Source organism: Dendropsophus ebraccatus, chromosome 4 (assembly GCF_027789765.1).
Source record: "Dendropsophus ebraccatus isolate aDenEbr1 chromosome 4, aDenEbr1.pat, whole genome shotgun sequence".
Taxonomy (NCBI): domain Eukaryota; kingdom Metazoa; phylum Chordata; class Amphibia; order Anura; family Hylidae; genus Dendropsophus; species Dendropsophus ebraccatus.
In genome coordinates this window covers 20,349,617-20,363,697 of record NC_091457.1, presented here as the reverse complement: position 1 = coordinate 20,363,697, position 14,081 = coordinate 20,349,617, and the positions used below count along the sequence as shown (strand labels likewise).

Sequence of the window (14,081 nt, the reverse complement as noted above, 5' to 3'; positions counted from 1 at the left end):
ATGTCACTTCCTGGATAACATGGTGATGTCACTTCCTGGATAAAAATGGTGATGTCACTTCCTGGATAACATGGTGATGTCACTTCCTGGATAAAATGGTGATGTCACGACCCGACTCCCAGAGCTGTGCGGGCTGTGGCTGCTAGAGAAGATAATGGCAGGGTACACTGAGGGACACAGGGCACTGGAGGGACACTGAGCATCTGCCATCATCCTCTCCAGCAGCCACAGCCCACACAGCGACATCCCCATTTTATCCAGGAAGTGACATCCCCATTTTATCCAGGAAGTGACATCACCATTTTGTCCAGAAAGTGACATCACCATGTTATCCAGGAAGTGGGTGATTTGTATAGTGGGTGATTTGTATTGCTGATTTGTATAACTTTTGGGTGGCAATACTTTAATAAACTTTTTTTGCCGGACTTCTCCTTTAAGCCTTCTTCTCAGGTATGGGACTAGGTTTTAAAGGGAACCAATCAGCCCAATTGGGCTGATATGATTCCGTGGAGCAATGTATAAAGCTCCTGCAGCAGCTGCGGCATGTACCGGCCGCGGCTGCTGCAGGAGCTTTATACCGGGGATAAATTACTTTCATTCCCCCAGCTCGTGACAGACACGGGCGGGGAAGTGTGGTAACTGGTAACTCATTCTCTGCCTGTCAGGTAGACTGGTACAGAGAAATACATGAAATATGAAAGTGGACAACAACCATTTTATGCCCAGCCAGACAACAGCGCTGTAGGACACTGCATAATGTAAGTGATTACAATATCCCAAAAAATTTAAATGTTTTCCAGCAGTATATATCACAGCCATTAGGAATCATTGTGGCGGCTTTATTAGTGCCGGAGCACTGTATTAATAGTAGGCCAAACTCTACCCAAATGCATTGTGTACCAGATTCATGAACAGGGTGCGCAACCTATTGACGAATCTGTCATAGACTGAGAATGATGCCAGTTTGGGCCTAAGCAGAGAAGTGGCAATTTCCCAAAAGGTCCATATGTGTGGGAACATGTGACACAAGAGCCTCATCAATACGGATCTCGTCCCGAGCACTATAATTGTGGATTTAATGATGCCAGAAATCTGCCTCAATATGGTACAATATAAACGTGTCACAGAAAAGTCGTTCCTAGTAAATAAACAGTCACTAGTTATTTCAGAGCACATGAAAGTTTATCTCTCCCAGATTCATTCTATGGAGTCAGGTATGATAAATATATCTACATTAAAGGGGTACTCCGGTGAAAATCTTTTTCTTTCAAATCAGCTGGTGTCAGAAAGTTAAAAGGATTTGAAATTTACTTCTATTTAAAATTCTCAAGTCTTCCCATACTTATCAGCTGCTGTATGTCCTGCAGGAAGTGTTGTTTTCTTTTCAGTCTGACACAGTGCATATGATGCAGTATTAATGGCAAACGTGCACAGATCTCTTTATCTGGGCTCTTATAGAATATAGAAAAAAAATATTTCAAATCAACTGGCTTTAGAAAACCATACAGATTTGGAAAACACTTCTATGTAAACCTCTCCAGTCTTCCAGTACTTATCAACTGCTGTATGTCCTGCAGGAAGTGGTGTATTCTTTCCAGTCTGACACAGTGCTCTCTGCTGCCACTACTTATATGTGACCGAAACTGTCCAGAGCAGGAGAGGTTTTCTATGAGGATTTGCTATTGCTCTGAACAGTTCCTGACATGGACAGAGGTGGCAGCAGAGAGCACTGTGTCAGACTGGAAAGAATACACCACTTCCTGCTGGACATACAGCAGCTGATAAGTATGAGAAGACTGGAGGTTATGGACGTAAATTACAAATCTGTATAACTTTCTGACATTAGTTTATTTGAAAGAGGGTTTTTTTTGCCAGAGTACCCCTTTATGGATCTTGGCCATGCCCCGCCTCCTGGACACTTGAAAAATATAAATTAGAAGTCATGCCTTTAACTTATACTTCTGAACTGCTATGTTAGTTATGTCCTTATACATAAAACCATAGAATTTGTGTAATTTCTTTTTCTCATGAGTGTGTGTCATAGCATAGCAGAGAGGAGTCGGTGCTATGCTGTGATTGGTCAGACAGGTAAGAGCCCAAATGTGTAGGCCAACATGCTGTAATTGCAGGCTGATCTTGTAGTTCAGCACTCATTTAAAGGCGTTATTTTCCAAGATGGGAAAAATATAGCTGCTTTTTTCCCCCAGAAACAGCGCCACCCATGTCCTCAGTTGATACCCTGAGGCATTGCTAGGATCTATAAAGATCAGAGACACAAGCCCCAAGTCATATGTTTTGACAGCCCACAAAGCTATAAAACAATGAAGCAACTTTTATTACATGACCAGAAGCTTATTAACATTGGTCTCCTTGGCTGAGCAGCTGTATGCAAGCCTCACATTACCAAGCATCGGATTGAGTAATGTAAAGCTGCCGACACTGGAGCAGGAAAAGCATGTTCGGTGGAGTGACTGTGATCATACTTCTCTGTTTGGCAGCTAATGGATGAGTCTGGGTTTGGTGAGTGCCAGGACAAAGTTACCTGCCTGACTGCATTGTACCAGATGTAAAGTTCGGTGGAGGAGGGGACATGCTATAGGGGTGTTTTCTGTGGTCAACTTAGGCCCTGTAGTCCCAGTGGTAGGAAATCTTAATGCTTAAACAAATCTTGGACAATTGCTGCTTCCAACGTGTAGGAATAATTCTTCCATTCCTCCAGCATGACTGTGTCCCAGTGCCCACAGCGAGGTCCATGAAGACATGGAGGAGGAGTCTGGGGACTGCACAGAACTCTGACCTCAACCCCCACCCACCACCTATGGGATGAGCTAGAATGGAGATTGTGGGCTCTGCTTTTCCCCTTACTCACCTATATACAGGCTCCCCATTCATAGTGCCCAAAATAGTCATAATGCCCCCTTCTGTAGCCCATGTGATATTAGTTCCCCTAATAGCACCCCCTAATGCTGCCCCATAAAGTAGTTGCCCCACACAGTAGTTACCCCATTATTTCCCCCACGCAATAGGTAATCCCATAATAGTGCCCTATATAGTAGTAAGCCCCCCAACAGTGCCCCATATGCTAGTTAGCCCTCCAAAAGTGCCCCATATAGTTGTCAGCCCCCACCAATAGTGTTCCATATATTAGTTTATTCCCCTTATAGATGAATAATACCCCACAAAACATTATTTCCCCAAGTAGTGCCCCGCAAAGAGTTAATTCCCCCAGTAGTGCCCCACAAATAGTTAATTCCCCCAGTAATGCCCCACAAATAGTTAATTCCCACCTATTACAATACACCTATCACAATACAATTACCAATACACCTATTGCCCTCTCCCCCAGAGAATGGTCTGGACTCCCACCTTCTTTTGGTTGCAGAACACACCCAGTGTTGGGACATGACTCACTCACTTAAAGGGCTTAAAGGGAAACTATCAGTAGAAGAATCTAACCTGCTGATGTCTCCCTGTAGTGCACAGGGTGCTTTATCCTCCACACTGTTTCTGTGCTATTAGCAGTTTAAAGGGGAAGTTCATAAAAAAATAATATATATATATATATATATATATATATATATATATATATATATATATATGTATGTATGGCCCCAGCTAGATATTTGTAATTTATTTGTAAATCTCCATTCTTCCAGTACTTATCAGCTGCTGTATGCTCTGCAGGAAGTGGTGTATTTTCTCCAGTCTGACACAGTGCTCTCTGCTGCCATCTCTGTCCATGTCAGGAACTGTCCAGAGCAACAGCAAATCCCCATAGAAAACCTCTACGGCTCTCCAGACTGGAAAGAATACACCACGTCCTGCAGGACATACAGCAACTGATAAGTACTAGAAGAATTGAAGCAAATGTAACAGCAGTACGTTTGCTTTAAGTTTTGCACATAGATAAAATGGCGCCTGCACGGGCCAGCCCATTCCAAAGGGAAGAAACTCCATCTATGACGCGGCTTTATCAGAATCAGATATTCGATATAGCTCATTCATGTGTAGGTATCCCAAAACTTTCTACCCACATAGGGGGAGATTTATCAAACATGATGTAAAGTGAAACTGGCTCAGTTTCCCCTAGCAACCAATCAGATTCCACCTTTCACTCCTCACAGACTCTTTGGAAAATGAAAGGTGGAATCTGATTGGTTGCTAGGGGCAACTGAGCCAGTTTCACTTTACACCATGTTTGATAACTCTCCCCCTAAATTAGTGTATAAATAGTTATAATAATACATTCCACTGGGCCCACAGGCTCGATTATTTACAACCAATGGTGCTAGAAATGGTAAAACACCTGTTACCACTAAATAATAGCCAATGCCATGTCATTATTTGTTATTATAGGATAGTATTATCATTCATAGGTAACAGAATAGGATTCTTGCCCTCCCCCGCCCACTAGCTGCTGATTGACAGGTGACTGCCTATACACAACATGGATAAATAACTGCCAATCAGCAGCTGGTGAGTGGAGTTTTCTGCTTCTCATGAATATCCAGGACTACTGAGCACATGCACATAATGGAGAGGTCTACTTATTGTCCATGTTATTCAGTAGGATATCTCTGATTTAAGCTGCACAGAACAATGTAAGTGATACATCATTCTGTTCAGCTTCTCTGTCACTAGTTTATGCTACCCTGAGATAGGACACCATAACCCTACTGACAGAGTCCCTTAAACAAATCTCTAAATGTAACATATCCTAAGGTCTATGATGTGAGATCACTAGCTTTTCACAGCAATAGGATTCAGTGTCACTTTGTCATGAAATGTGTATGTGTGGACCCGTATGTGTGAGGCCTTTTGGGTGTTCTGTCTGATAGTATGTTGTAAGACTGTGCTGAATTTGTTTCATAAGACCTTGGAGTCATTAACCAAATTAGAGAGATAAGGTGAGTGTGGACTCATCAGGAGGTGACCCATATATTTATTAAACCAACGATGATGCCACGTAATGGTGGCAATCCTTGTGGGGTGTGGCAGTCCATATACACCCGGGTCTTAGAGACATATATACACCTACTAAATCCAGGGTTCCATTCTACTATCAGTTTAATGGAAATGGTTGTGTTGCACACAGCAGAACACTACATAACTTCCATGTCCAAAAATTTTAATAAATTTAAGAGTAGGATTTTAAAGGGGTACTCCAGCGACATGTTTTTTTTTTTCCTTTTAAATCAACTTGTGTCAGAAAGTTATATAGCTTTGTCATTTACTTCTACTTAAAAATCTCCAGTCTTCCAGGATCAGCTGCTGTATGTCCTGCAGGAAGTGGTGTATTCTCTCCAGTCTGACACTGTGCTCTCTGCTGCCATCTCTGTCCATATCAGGAACTGTCCAGAGCAGTAGTAAATCCCCATAGAAAATCTCTCCTGACATGGACAGAGGTGGCAGCAGAGAGCACTGTCAGACTGGAAATAATACACAACTTCCTGCAGGACATACAGTAGCTGATAAGTACTGGAAGACTGGAGATTTTTACATTTTACCAAATTACAAATCTATAGAACTTTCTGAAACCAGTTGATTTGAAAGAATTTTTTTTCCGTCGGAGTACCCCTTTAAAAGTGCTAAAACTGCCAATGATCACCTTGCTAAGCCCCATACATAAAACTAGAGCTCCTCTGCCCAACTTCTGCATATATTATATAGCAGGTCATGTCAGGTGCTCGATATTCCTGTGGATGGCCCTAGAATAGTAGCTGACCCATAAATTCTTATCTGTTCACAGGCTTACTAGGTGTGGAGTGCAATCTATCAGGAGATGATGACTGATATGCTATGGTGGCATAAACAAGTTTCCCAACAGTTCCCAGGAGGCTCCACTCTGGATAGAGCAACATGAAGGTAGTAGAAACAATTTCCATCATATACACGTTAATTCCTAACAAGTCCCTAAACGTAGTTTGAAGGCATTTTCCTCCCAGTTGTGATGATGTCACGACCCAGGGGAAAAGGCATGTTCCGGCTAATGGACTGGCCCTACAGCCAATCAAGGACTGGAGCAGCGTCCCACCCCAATCACTGACTGGTAATCTCACCCCATTAGGTAGATGACCATCTTTCCTCCATTAGCTAGATGCCTCCATTAGGTAGGTATTTCTCCCCATTAAGTAGATGCCCCTTGTATGTAGGGTAATTTTCTCTACACTAGGTAGGTGTCCCCAAAAGGTAAGTAATTTCCCCGCTTGGATACCCCAGTACATATGTAATTTTTTAACCACTAGGTAGATAATTTCCCCTCCTTTAGCTAGATACCTCTATTAGGTAAGTATTTTCTCCCCAGTAGGTAGATGCCCCTTGTAGGTAACTAATTTCCCTTTTGAATTCCCCTAGTAGGTAAGGTCATTTTGCCTCCACTTGGTTGATGCCCCCAAATAGCGAGGTAATTTCCCTCTATTAGCTAGATACCTCTATTAAGTAAGTAATTTCTCCCCACTAGGTAGATGCTCCCAGTACGTTACTAATTTCCCCCTTGAATCCCCCAATAGGTAGGTAATTTCCCTCCATTGGCTAGATGCCTCCATAAGGTAGATAGTTTCTTCCCATTAGGTAGATGACCTTAGTAGGTAGATTTCTATTTTTATTTAAAAAAAAGTTTTTTAATTAAAGTATTGTATTGCCCCCCCAAAAGTTATACAAATCACCAATATACATTTATTATGGGAAATACACATAAAGTGCTTTTTTCCTGCACTTACTACTGCATCAAGGCTTCACTTCCTGGATAACATGGTGATGTCACTTCCTGGATAACATGGTGATGTCACGACCCGACTCCCAAAGCTGTGCGGGCTGTGGCTGCTGGAGAGGATGATGGCATCATCCTCTCCAGTAGCCACAGCCCGCACAGCTCTGGGAGTCGGGTCGTGAAATCACCATGTTATACAGGAAGTGACATCACCATGTTATACAGGAAATGACATCACCATGTTATCCAGGAAGTGACGACATCATGTTATCCAGGAAGTGAAGCCTTGATGCAGTAGTAAGTGCAGGGAAAAAAGCCCTTTATAAGCATTTCCCGTAATAAGTGTATATTGGTGATTTGTATAACTTTTTTGGGGAAATACAATACAAAAAAATTTTCGGCATACTTCTCCTTTAACCCCTTAGCGACCCATGACGTACCTGGTACGTCATGGTGCTGCGGGGGGTGTTCAGAGCAGGGTCCCGCCGGGACCCCGCTCTGTACGGCACCGATCCCGGCTGCAATCTGTTTGACAGCGCAAATGATTTTTTTCCGGTTTCGCAGCATATTTTATGGAAAAATAATGCCTGTCACTGCAAAGTAAAATTGGTTTCGCAAAAAATAAGCACTCAAATAAGTCTCTAGGTGAAAAAATGCAAGCGCTATGGACTTTTAAACATAAAATGGAAAAAGCAAAAGTGCAAAAACGAAAATTGGCTTTGACCTTAAGGGGTTAATGCTTTATGCACATGGCTAAATTCTAGGCCTATACTTCTGTTTGCTAAAAGTTTCAAATAGGGGGACAGTAAGTACACGTTTTACTAACTATTAGTCATAAGAATGAAATGACATGTGGGCATCATAGTAAACAGTCTCTTTACCACAAGAATCCAGGTAAGACATTAGAGGAGCAATAGAATACATCAACCTTAGAAAAAGAGCAGCTAAAGAAGCCTTCGGTTTTTGGCCCATAAAATGCACTCATCCCCCATATGGCTGTAGGGCCATCTTAATCCTCCCAGCTCTGCTGCATCCATATATTTTATCACGGGAGCAGGGTCATGTGACCACCAATCTAACAACCAGAAATTACAGTACTCAACGTGTCACAGGAAGTGACATTACAAGACCACCCCTTGCTGCTCAGATCCCTCCCCTTCATCTCTATGTCCTTCTATGGGTACAGATAAGGAGATCAGTGTTCATAGACTGTTCAACTGCAGTTATATAAGTAATCCCACTGACTGTGTCAGCCAGGTGTGTGCAGAGTGATTAGTGTGAGATGGAGCCTGACACTACTAGGTGTACTACAGATGCTTTTGCACCACATAAGATACAATACTCTATAGTGTAAATAAAGGCCAAGGAGATCTATGTCACTCAGACGTAACTCAGCAAGTGCAGTGATGAGACTCCACCCTCACCATCTGCAAACCCAGAGGCATCATGGGAAATGTAGGCAGCAGTAGGAAATCATATCAGAGAGGAATGGGAATCAAGATGGCAGACAACCTGTGCATGCCCCATTAGCTAGAACACACCCTATTCTGCACTTTATAAGCAAAAAAATAAAGCCAAAAAAAACTATGAATTCTTCATATCATTTTATTCATTTATGTGTTTATTATTTAAATACATGAAAACGGCAAAGAACAATTACCAAAGGTACAAGTGACAAAACAAACATATATATATATATACATGAGTCAAAACCAAAATAAGGGCTTAACAACAAAGGTTCATAAAGCCCCCCGCCCTCCCCCCCCCCTTCACGTGTCAAATACTGATCATATTATTTAGGAATAGTGCAGGGCAGTGCCGGCCTGGCCCACCGGAGGACCGGAGAATCCTCCGGTGGGCCACGAGCAAAAACACTGACTGACATGTTGTTTTTCTCTGGTTCTTCATTGGTGGGCCCCCAGGATCATTTCCTCTGGTGGGCCCCAGATACCCCAGTCCGACACTGGTGCAGGGTACTACCCAGTAATATAAGCCTAGAACGTATACATTATAATACAGTGTGAGTTAGAAGTCGGGATCCCTGGAATTTCTACCAGGTGTTTAGGTGGATATTATAATGGACATAAAATATTTTATTGCCTTTGACTTGTAACTCACTCTGTATGACAGATCTAGATACAAGTTGCTACCCATCTGGTTCCAGCTTTGTCACTTCACATTTCGGACTTTTTTTTTTTTTTACGGACAGTCGCAACCAAATTTCAAATCAGGTTCAAATTCAAATTGTAAACGCTTTGAATCATCTTAATTTATTATGTATATACTCCACCCAAACCACTTATGAACTGATACCAGTGCACAGGGCAGGAGGCTGGTATCACCCCGACTAAGTACCTGCACAGATAATATACCAGTGAATACATTAATGTTATTAATAAATATTATATAGTTGTCACATTGGCTGTAAAAACAAACCTTTAGCTAATCCACATTATAATCATAAGGCCGTGGAAACCCTCAGTGTCCCGAGGGTTACAGTAACGATAGAGCAATAATTTAAGGTGATCTGTGCCATCGTTCCTCAGACTTTAGCAGCGCAACACTCTAAGCACCTGCAACAGGAAGCGCATAGGCTGCAGTTCAAGCAGCTGCTGCACTGGATGCTCTTACAGCAGCAGCACAGGGACTTGAAACAGTCGCAGCACTGCAAACACTTGCAACAGTCTCCGCATTTTAAGCAATCTAGGCAATTGCAGTTATCTAGGCAGCTGCAACAGGAGTCCAGGCAGCTGCAGTTCGTTAAACATTGGCAGCATTTACACTGGAGGCATTTGCAGCACTCTAGCAATCTTTCACAACAGCTGCAGCATTTGCAGCACTGGAGTAATTTACAGCACTCAAAACATTTGCAGCACTCAAAACATTTGCAGTTCTGTATGCATCTCAAGAACTCCAAGCAGGGGCAGCATTCTAAGAGGGCCTCGAAGTATTTGCAGATTCTGGCGACGCACTGTGGGGGGGAAGAGAAAATAGAAATGTTAGAAGCTTTGCATGATCTTGTGTTAAAGGGGTTATCTAGGTTACAAAAACAATATTCTAAACAATCCCCCTTCCCAATACCACCCTATGTCTAATATACATGTATAACCTATCTTGCACCCTTTCCCTGTTTTTTAATCATTCATATCCACTCTGGATGTCTAAAATCCTTTACCGTGGGTCCACTCTGACTACACTCAGCTCCCTCTTCCCCCTCCCTTTGTAGTCCCAGGACATGTGATCTCCTCTCTGGGGGCTGGGTTAGCTGTCTATTGACTTGGTAACCATCATCATCTCCATGCACCTGTTCACTGTTAGTTTAAGTGATTAAGCTGCTTCCATAGACTTACATGTGTCCCTGTTTCTGTAATATGTGTTTACTGGGCAATAGTAATGACAACAGTGGGCAGCAAAGAAAGCTAAGGGGGCGAGTACGCAAATGGACCAATTAGGGAAATGTATGATGGGAAATGTAGTTTCCTGGCTGGCGCCATCTTGGATATAGATCAGCTTTTAGAAAAACTTGTAACTTAGGAATGGCAGCAGCTAGAAAGACAGGAGACGGCTCAAAATACTCAGGGGGACTTGTTGAGTACGACCAGCTAGCATTTTTCCATTTTTTCACTCTTAGGTGGATAATCCCTTTAATTGAGCATCCTATTCAGAATCAATGCATCATATAATGCTCGCTCAATTAAAACTATGTTCTTACTATATATACTATACTGTAATCCTAAAACCAAATAATGTAATGAATAAATAATAATAATAATAATAATAATAATAATAATAATAAGAGCAAAGCAATCACTTACAGAATTCTGACAGCAGAGGCAGGCGAGCAGGGCAGCAATGACTCCCAGTCCAATAAAGATGTACTGAATAATCAGGATGGAGAAGATGAAGAGGTACATGCCGTTGTGGCAAGATCTGTTTGTGATGTGATAAATTCTGAAGACCCAGACGCTGCCTAAAAAGGGAAAGATAGTTTAGCAATCGCACGAAATTTGAATGATGGAAACCTCCAACGCTACAACTATACCGATGTCTATTAGTGTGTAGGCCGCCATGACAGTTCTGTTTCATCAGAGCATGGTCTCTGTAGGTGACCTATTATATGTGGCATCAAGACATTATTGGAAGCTAAGTCAACATGAAGCACCCATGATCTTGTTGGAACAGATCAGATCTGATACGGGTGGAGTACATCATATTTAAAACTCCTGTTTCATTAATAAAGACAGTCTTGGATGTTAGATGAATCCAGTATATAAGCCCCGACATGCCTCATGGCTACCCAATCCTGAACTAGTCAAGTCCTTACCTGAAATAAACCAGGCAAAGACGAACATAGCCACCAGAATGCTGGTGATTCTTCTGATGGTGGGAAGGCAGCATTCGAAAGGTAATAACACCCAATAGGCAAAGCTGAACGCCCCGGCGACAATCATATACACTGGGATATATGGTTCTTCCGAACACTGATCTCTGTATTTTGCACCTAAATAAAACAGAAATGAAACATAAGAAAAGAAAAAAAAAAAGCACAAAATATCTATAAAACCAGTAAACAGAATGCGAATGACTTGAACTACTCACCTACAACAATCAACGCAACGCTAATCGCACTCCATATCCCAAAGAAGGCCAGCTGAATGACTGCAATTCAAAAAGAACATGTTAAAAAGTTGCCCATATATATATATATATATATATATATATATAAATATATATATGTATGTTTCTTTAGAAAGTTGAGAGGGGATTATACTTACGCATTCTGAGATTGCAGCAACCTGCAATATTATAAAAAAAATCCTATTAAATCAGTGTCCGCATTGCATTCTTCTGGCTAAGCCCACATTTGCATTTACCTATGCTGAACCTGTATCTAAATGCCTCATTGTAATGCAAATAATGAATAAATAATTATGCAAATCAACCTAGTGAAGCATTATCGGTACTACCGGATCACTTCATAACTATGCAGATGTGCTTGATAAGATTCCTGACATAGATTACAAGGCTGCAATGACATTCGTGCTGATATGTAGTGTAAACAGGGCAGAATTAAAGGGTTACTATGATTTCAAAAAAGTTTCCACTGATCGGGGTCTGGCTCCCTCCATGTCTTTCCATGCTACAGGAAACAGATTCTATAGAAGTCTATGGAATTTACCATAGAGGGAAGGAAGTGCTTACCCCGATTGGTGGAGGTGTGCAGTGTCGGACTGGCCCAACAGAGGATCGGAGAATCCTCCGGTGGGCCCCCAGCTTTAAAACCTGTACAAACACTGACTGACATGTTGTTTCTCAATGGTTGTTCACTGGTGGGCCTCCAGGATCATTTCCTCTGGTGGGCCCCACACATCCCAGTCCGATACAGGAGGTGTGAACACCCAGACCCCAACTGATTATAACTTTTAAAAGGTCTCTATGTATTAAATAATTCAGCAGTCTCTCTCCTGTATTTCCAGGTTTATTGCCCATAGAAAGCAACCATCTTTATGGTGGAATACTTACATGATCTACACCGGCTTGACGGTGGTAGTTCTTCTCCTCCTGCCATGGTACCTGCTGTGTTTCACTTGCTTTTCCTTTCCTAAATGAGATGGATAATAAGCGTCACATATTAGAACAATACAGAACATTTCATTGTTGGTTTATAAAACTGGACTTTATAGGCCAAATATACACCTAAAACAATCCTACTCATTGGCATATCTTTTTCCAGAAGCAGTTACAAGGCTGAAGCCATTTTAAGGATTACAATGTTTTTACCCAAAGTAACATCACCTTTATGGCCACCTTCACAAACACACTTTAAGTCCAGCAATGTATATAGCTTGGTGTAAGATTCTACATACCACAATATGGCACTGCCTCATATAAAGTCTTTACGGGACGCTTATGCCAAATGGTAATAAACACATCCTAAAATTGCCTTATATCCTTATAATTAATTCTGACAAATATTCTGATCATATTTCCTCTGCTAATCTTGCCTACTTTCCATTCCATCCATGAAACCTTCTTCTAGCGATAAAAGCCATAAAAACGCAAATCGGAGTAAAACACATAACAATATATAAGTTCTGCTATGGCGAGATGATTCCATAGACAACAAACAAATAAATATATTTAACAATGGAACATGTCAAAATTCTAATGTAAACCGTAAATAAAAACTTTTTCTAATTGCTGTTCTTGAAACTTTTTGAACAAGAATATTTCCTTTGTAATATCCTATGTCTCCATAAAGCAACATTCATATAGTAGACCCCCAACTAGTGTTACTCTATGAATTCTATGAAGGTTCCAAAGAAAAGAACCAAATATAAGCAGAACAAGTACCATACAAGTTTACTGCCTTCTGCCAAGCAGTATACCAAGGTAGACATAATGCAGACAAACAAGCAATATACCGAGGTAGACATAATGCCGACAAACAAGCAATATACCGAGGTAGACATAATACAGACAAACAAGCACTATACCAAGGTAGACATAATACAGACAAACAAGAACTATACCAAGGTAGACATAATACAGACAAACAAGCACTATACCAATGGAGACATAATACAGACAAACAAGCACTATACCAAGGTAGACATAATACAGACAAACAAGCACTATACCAAGGTAGACATAATACAGACAAACAAGCACTATACCAAGGTAGACATAAACATAATATCCACCATACTAAATATGAAATAAAGTAACAATAAGTAGCAGGATACAACCACCTATATTGCAGTCTGGTTTTAGATCCGTATACAAACAGCTAATCTATGCCACTAGTTCTGGTAGATGATCCGGAGAACATCATACAAGTGGTGCCCAGCCTTGGCGAGTGCTCTAAGACCAATCCACAAAGAGTTCCATACTAGGTTAGATGCAATTGTAATACAAAAGGGCCTCTTCTTTTTCTTCTTCTTCATCCACTAGTAAAGACGATTGTAAGCTCAGTCAGTACCTTTCAGATCCTCAGTGTAAGTCCAAACTGCGAGTGTACCAGTGACTCCTATGGAGACGTCTCTATTTATATTAATCCGTCAATTATAACTCCTCCAATTTACAGAGGTGTGTTAATTTCTCTGGCATGACAACCATCAGCAATTAATTCATTCGCTTAATTCTTGTTCACCTCATTTTCAGCGGATGATCCAATGAATTCCATATTCAAACAAAACAAATACTTCAGTGCGAAGTCACCCAGGAGATCTCGTCGGCACATGGACGTAGACGGATTTCAAGTGTGTTTAGGGCCGCGGAGCATGTGAGAAGCAGAAACAATAGTGAGTTTACTAGTAAGTCTGGTTTTCCCATAATTAAAAGGCTATAAGCAGTTATGTCCCACAGCATC

General features: G+C 41.3%; 1 protein-coding gene across 2 annotated transcripts; it reads right to left on the bottom strand.

Moving 5' to 3' along the window:
* Positions 1–8,959: 8,959 nt before the first annotated feature.
* LOC138789493 (uncharacterized) lies at positions 8,960–13,762 on the bottom strand. Of its 2 annotated transcripts, none has more exons than XM_069968165.1 (7): positions 13,692–13,762; positions 12,233–12,311; positions 11,485–11,505; positions 11,309–11,368; positions 11,034–11,210; positions 10,525–10,679; positions 8,960–9,680 (listed from the first exon to the last, which is right to left on the bottom strand). In XM_069968165.1, the coding sequence occupies exons 2-7, from the start codon at positions 12,276–12,278 to the stop codon at positions 9,252–9,254; spliced, it is 888 nt and encodes a 295-aa protein (XP_069824266.1). In that variant the 5' UTR covers positions 12,279–12,311; positions 13,692–13,762; the 3' UTR covers positions 8,960–9,251. The 2 variants fall into 2 exon arrangements, with proteins under 2 accessions (XP_069824266.1, XP_069824267.1); XM_069968166.1 differs by lacking the exon at positions 13,692–13,762 and adding an exon at positions 13,603–13,691.
* Positions 13,763–14,081: the final 319 nt, after the last annotated feature.

What these genes read in the sequence shown, in the direction of transcription:
- LOC138789493 (XM_069968165.1), bottom strand. Translation starts at nt 12,278, where the DNA reads ATGGCAGGAGGAGAAGAACTACCACCGTCAAGCCGGTGTAGATCAT. An exon ending in GTCAAGCCGGTGTAGATCAT is followed by an intron (nt 11,506 to 12,232) that starts GTAAGTATTCCA and finishes ATAATATTGCAG; the next exon opens with GTTGCTGCAATCTCAGAATG. An exon ending in GCCTCTGCTGTCAGAATTCT is followed by an intron (nt 9,681 to 10,524) that starts GTAAGTGATTGC and finishes TCCCCCCCACAG; the next exon opens with TGCGTCGCCAGAATCTGCAA.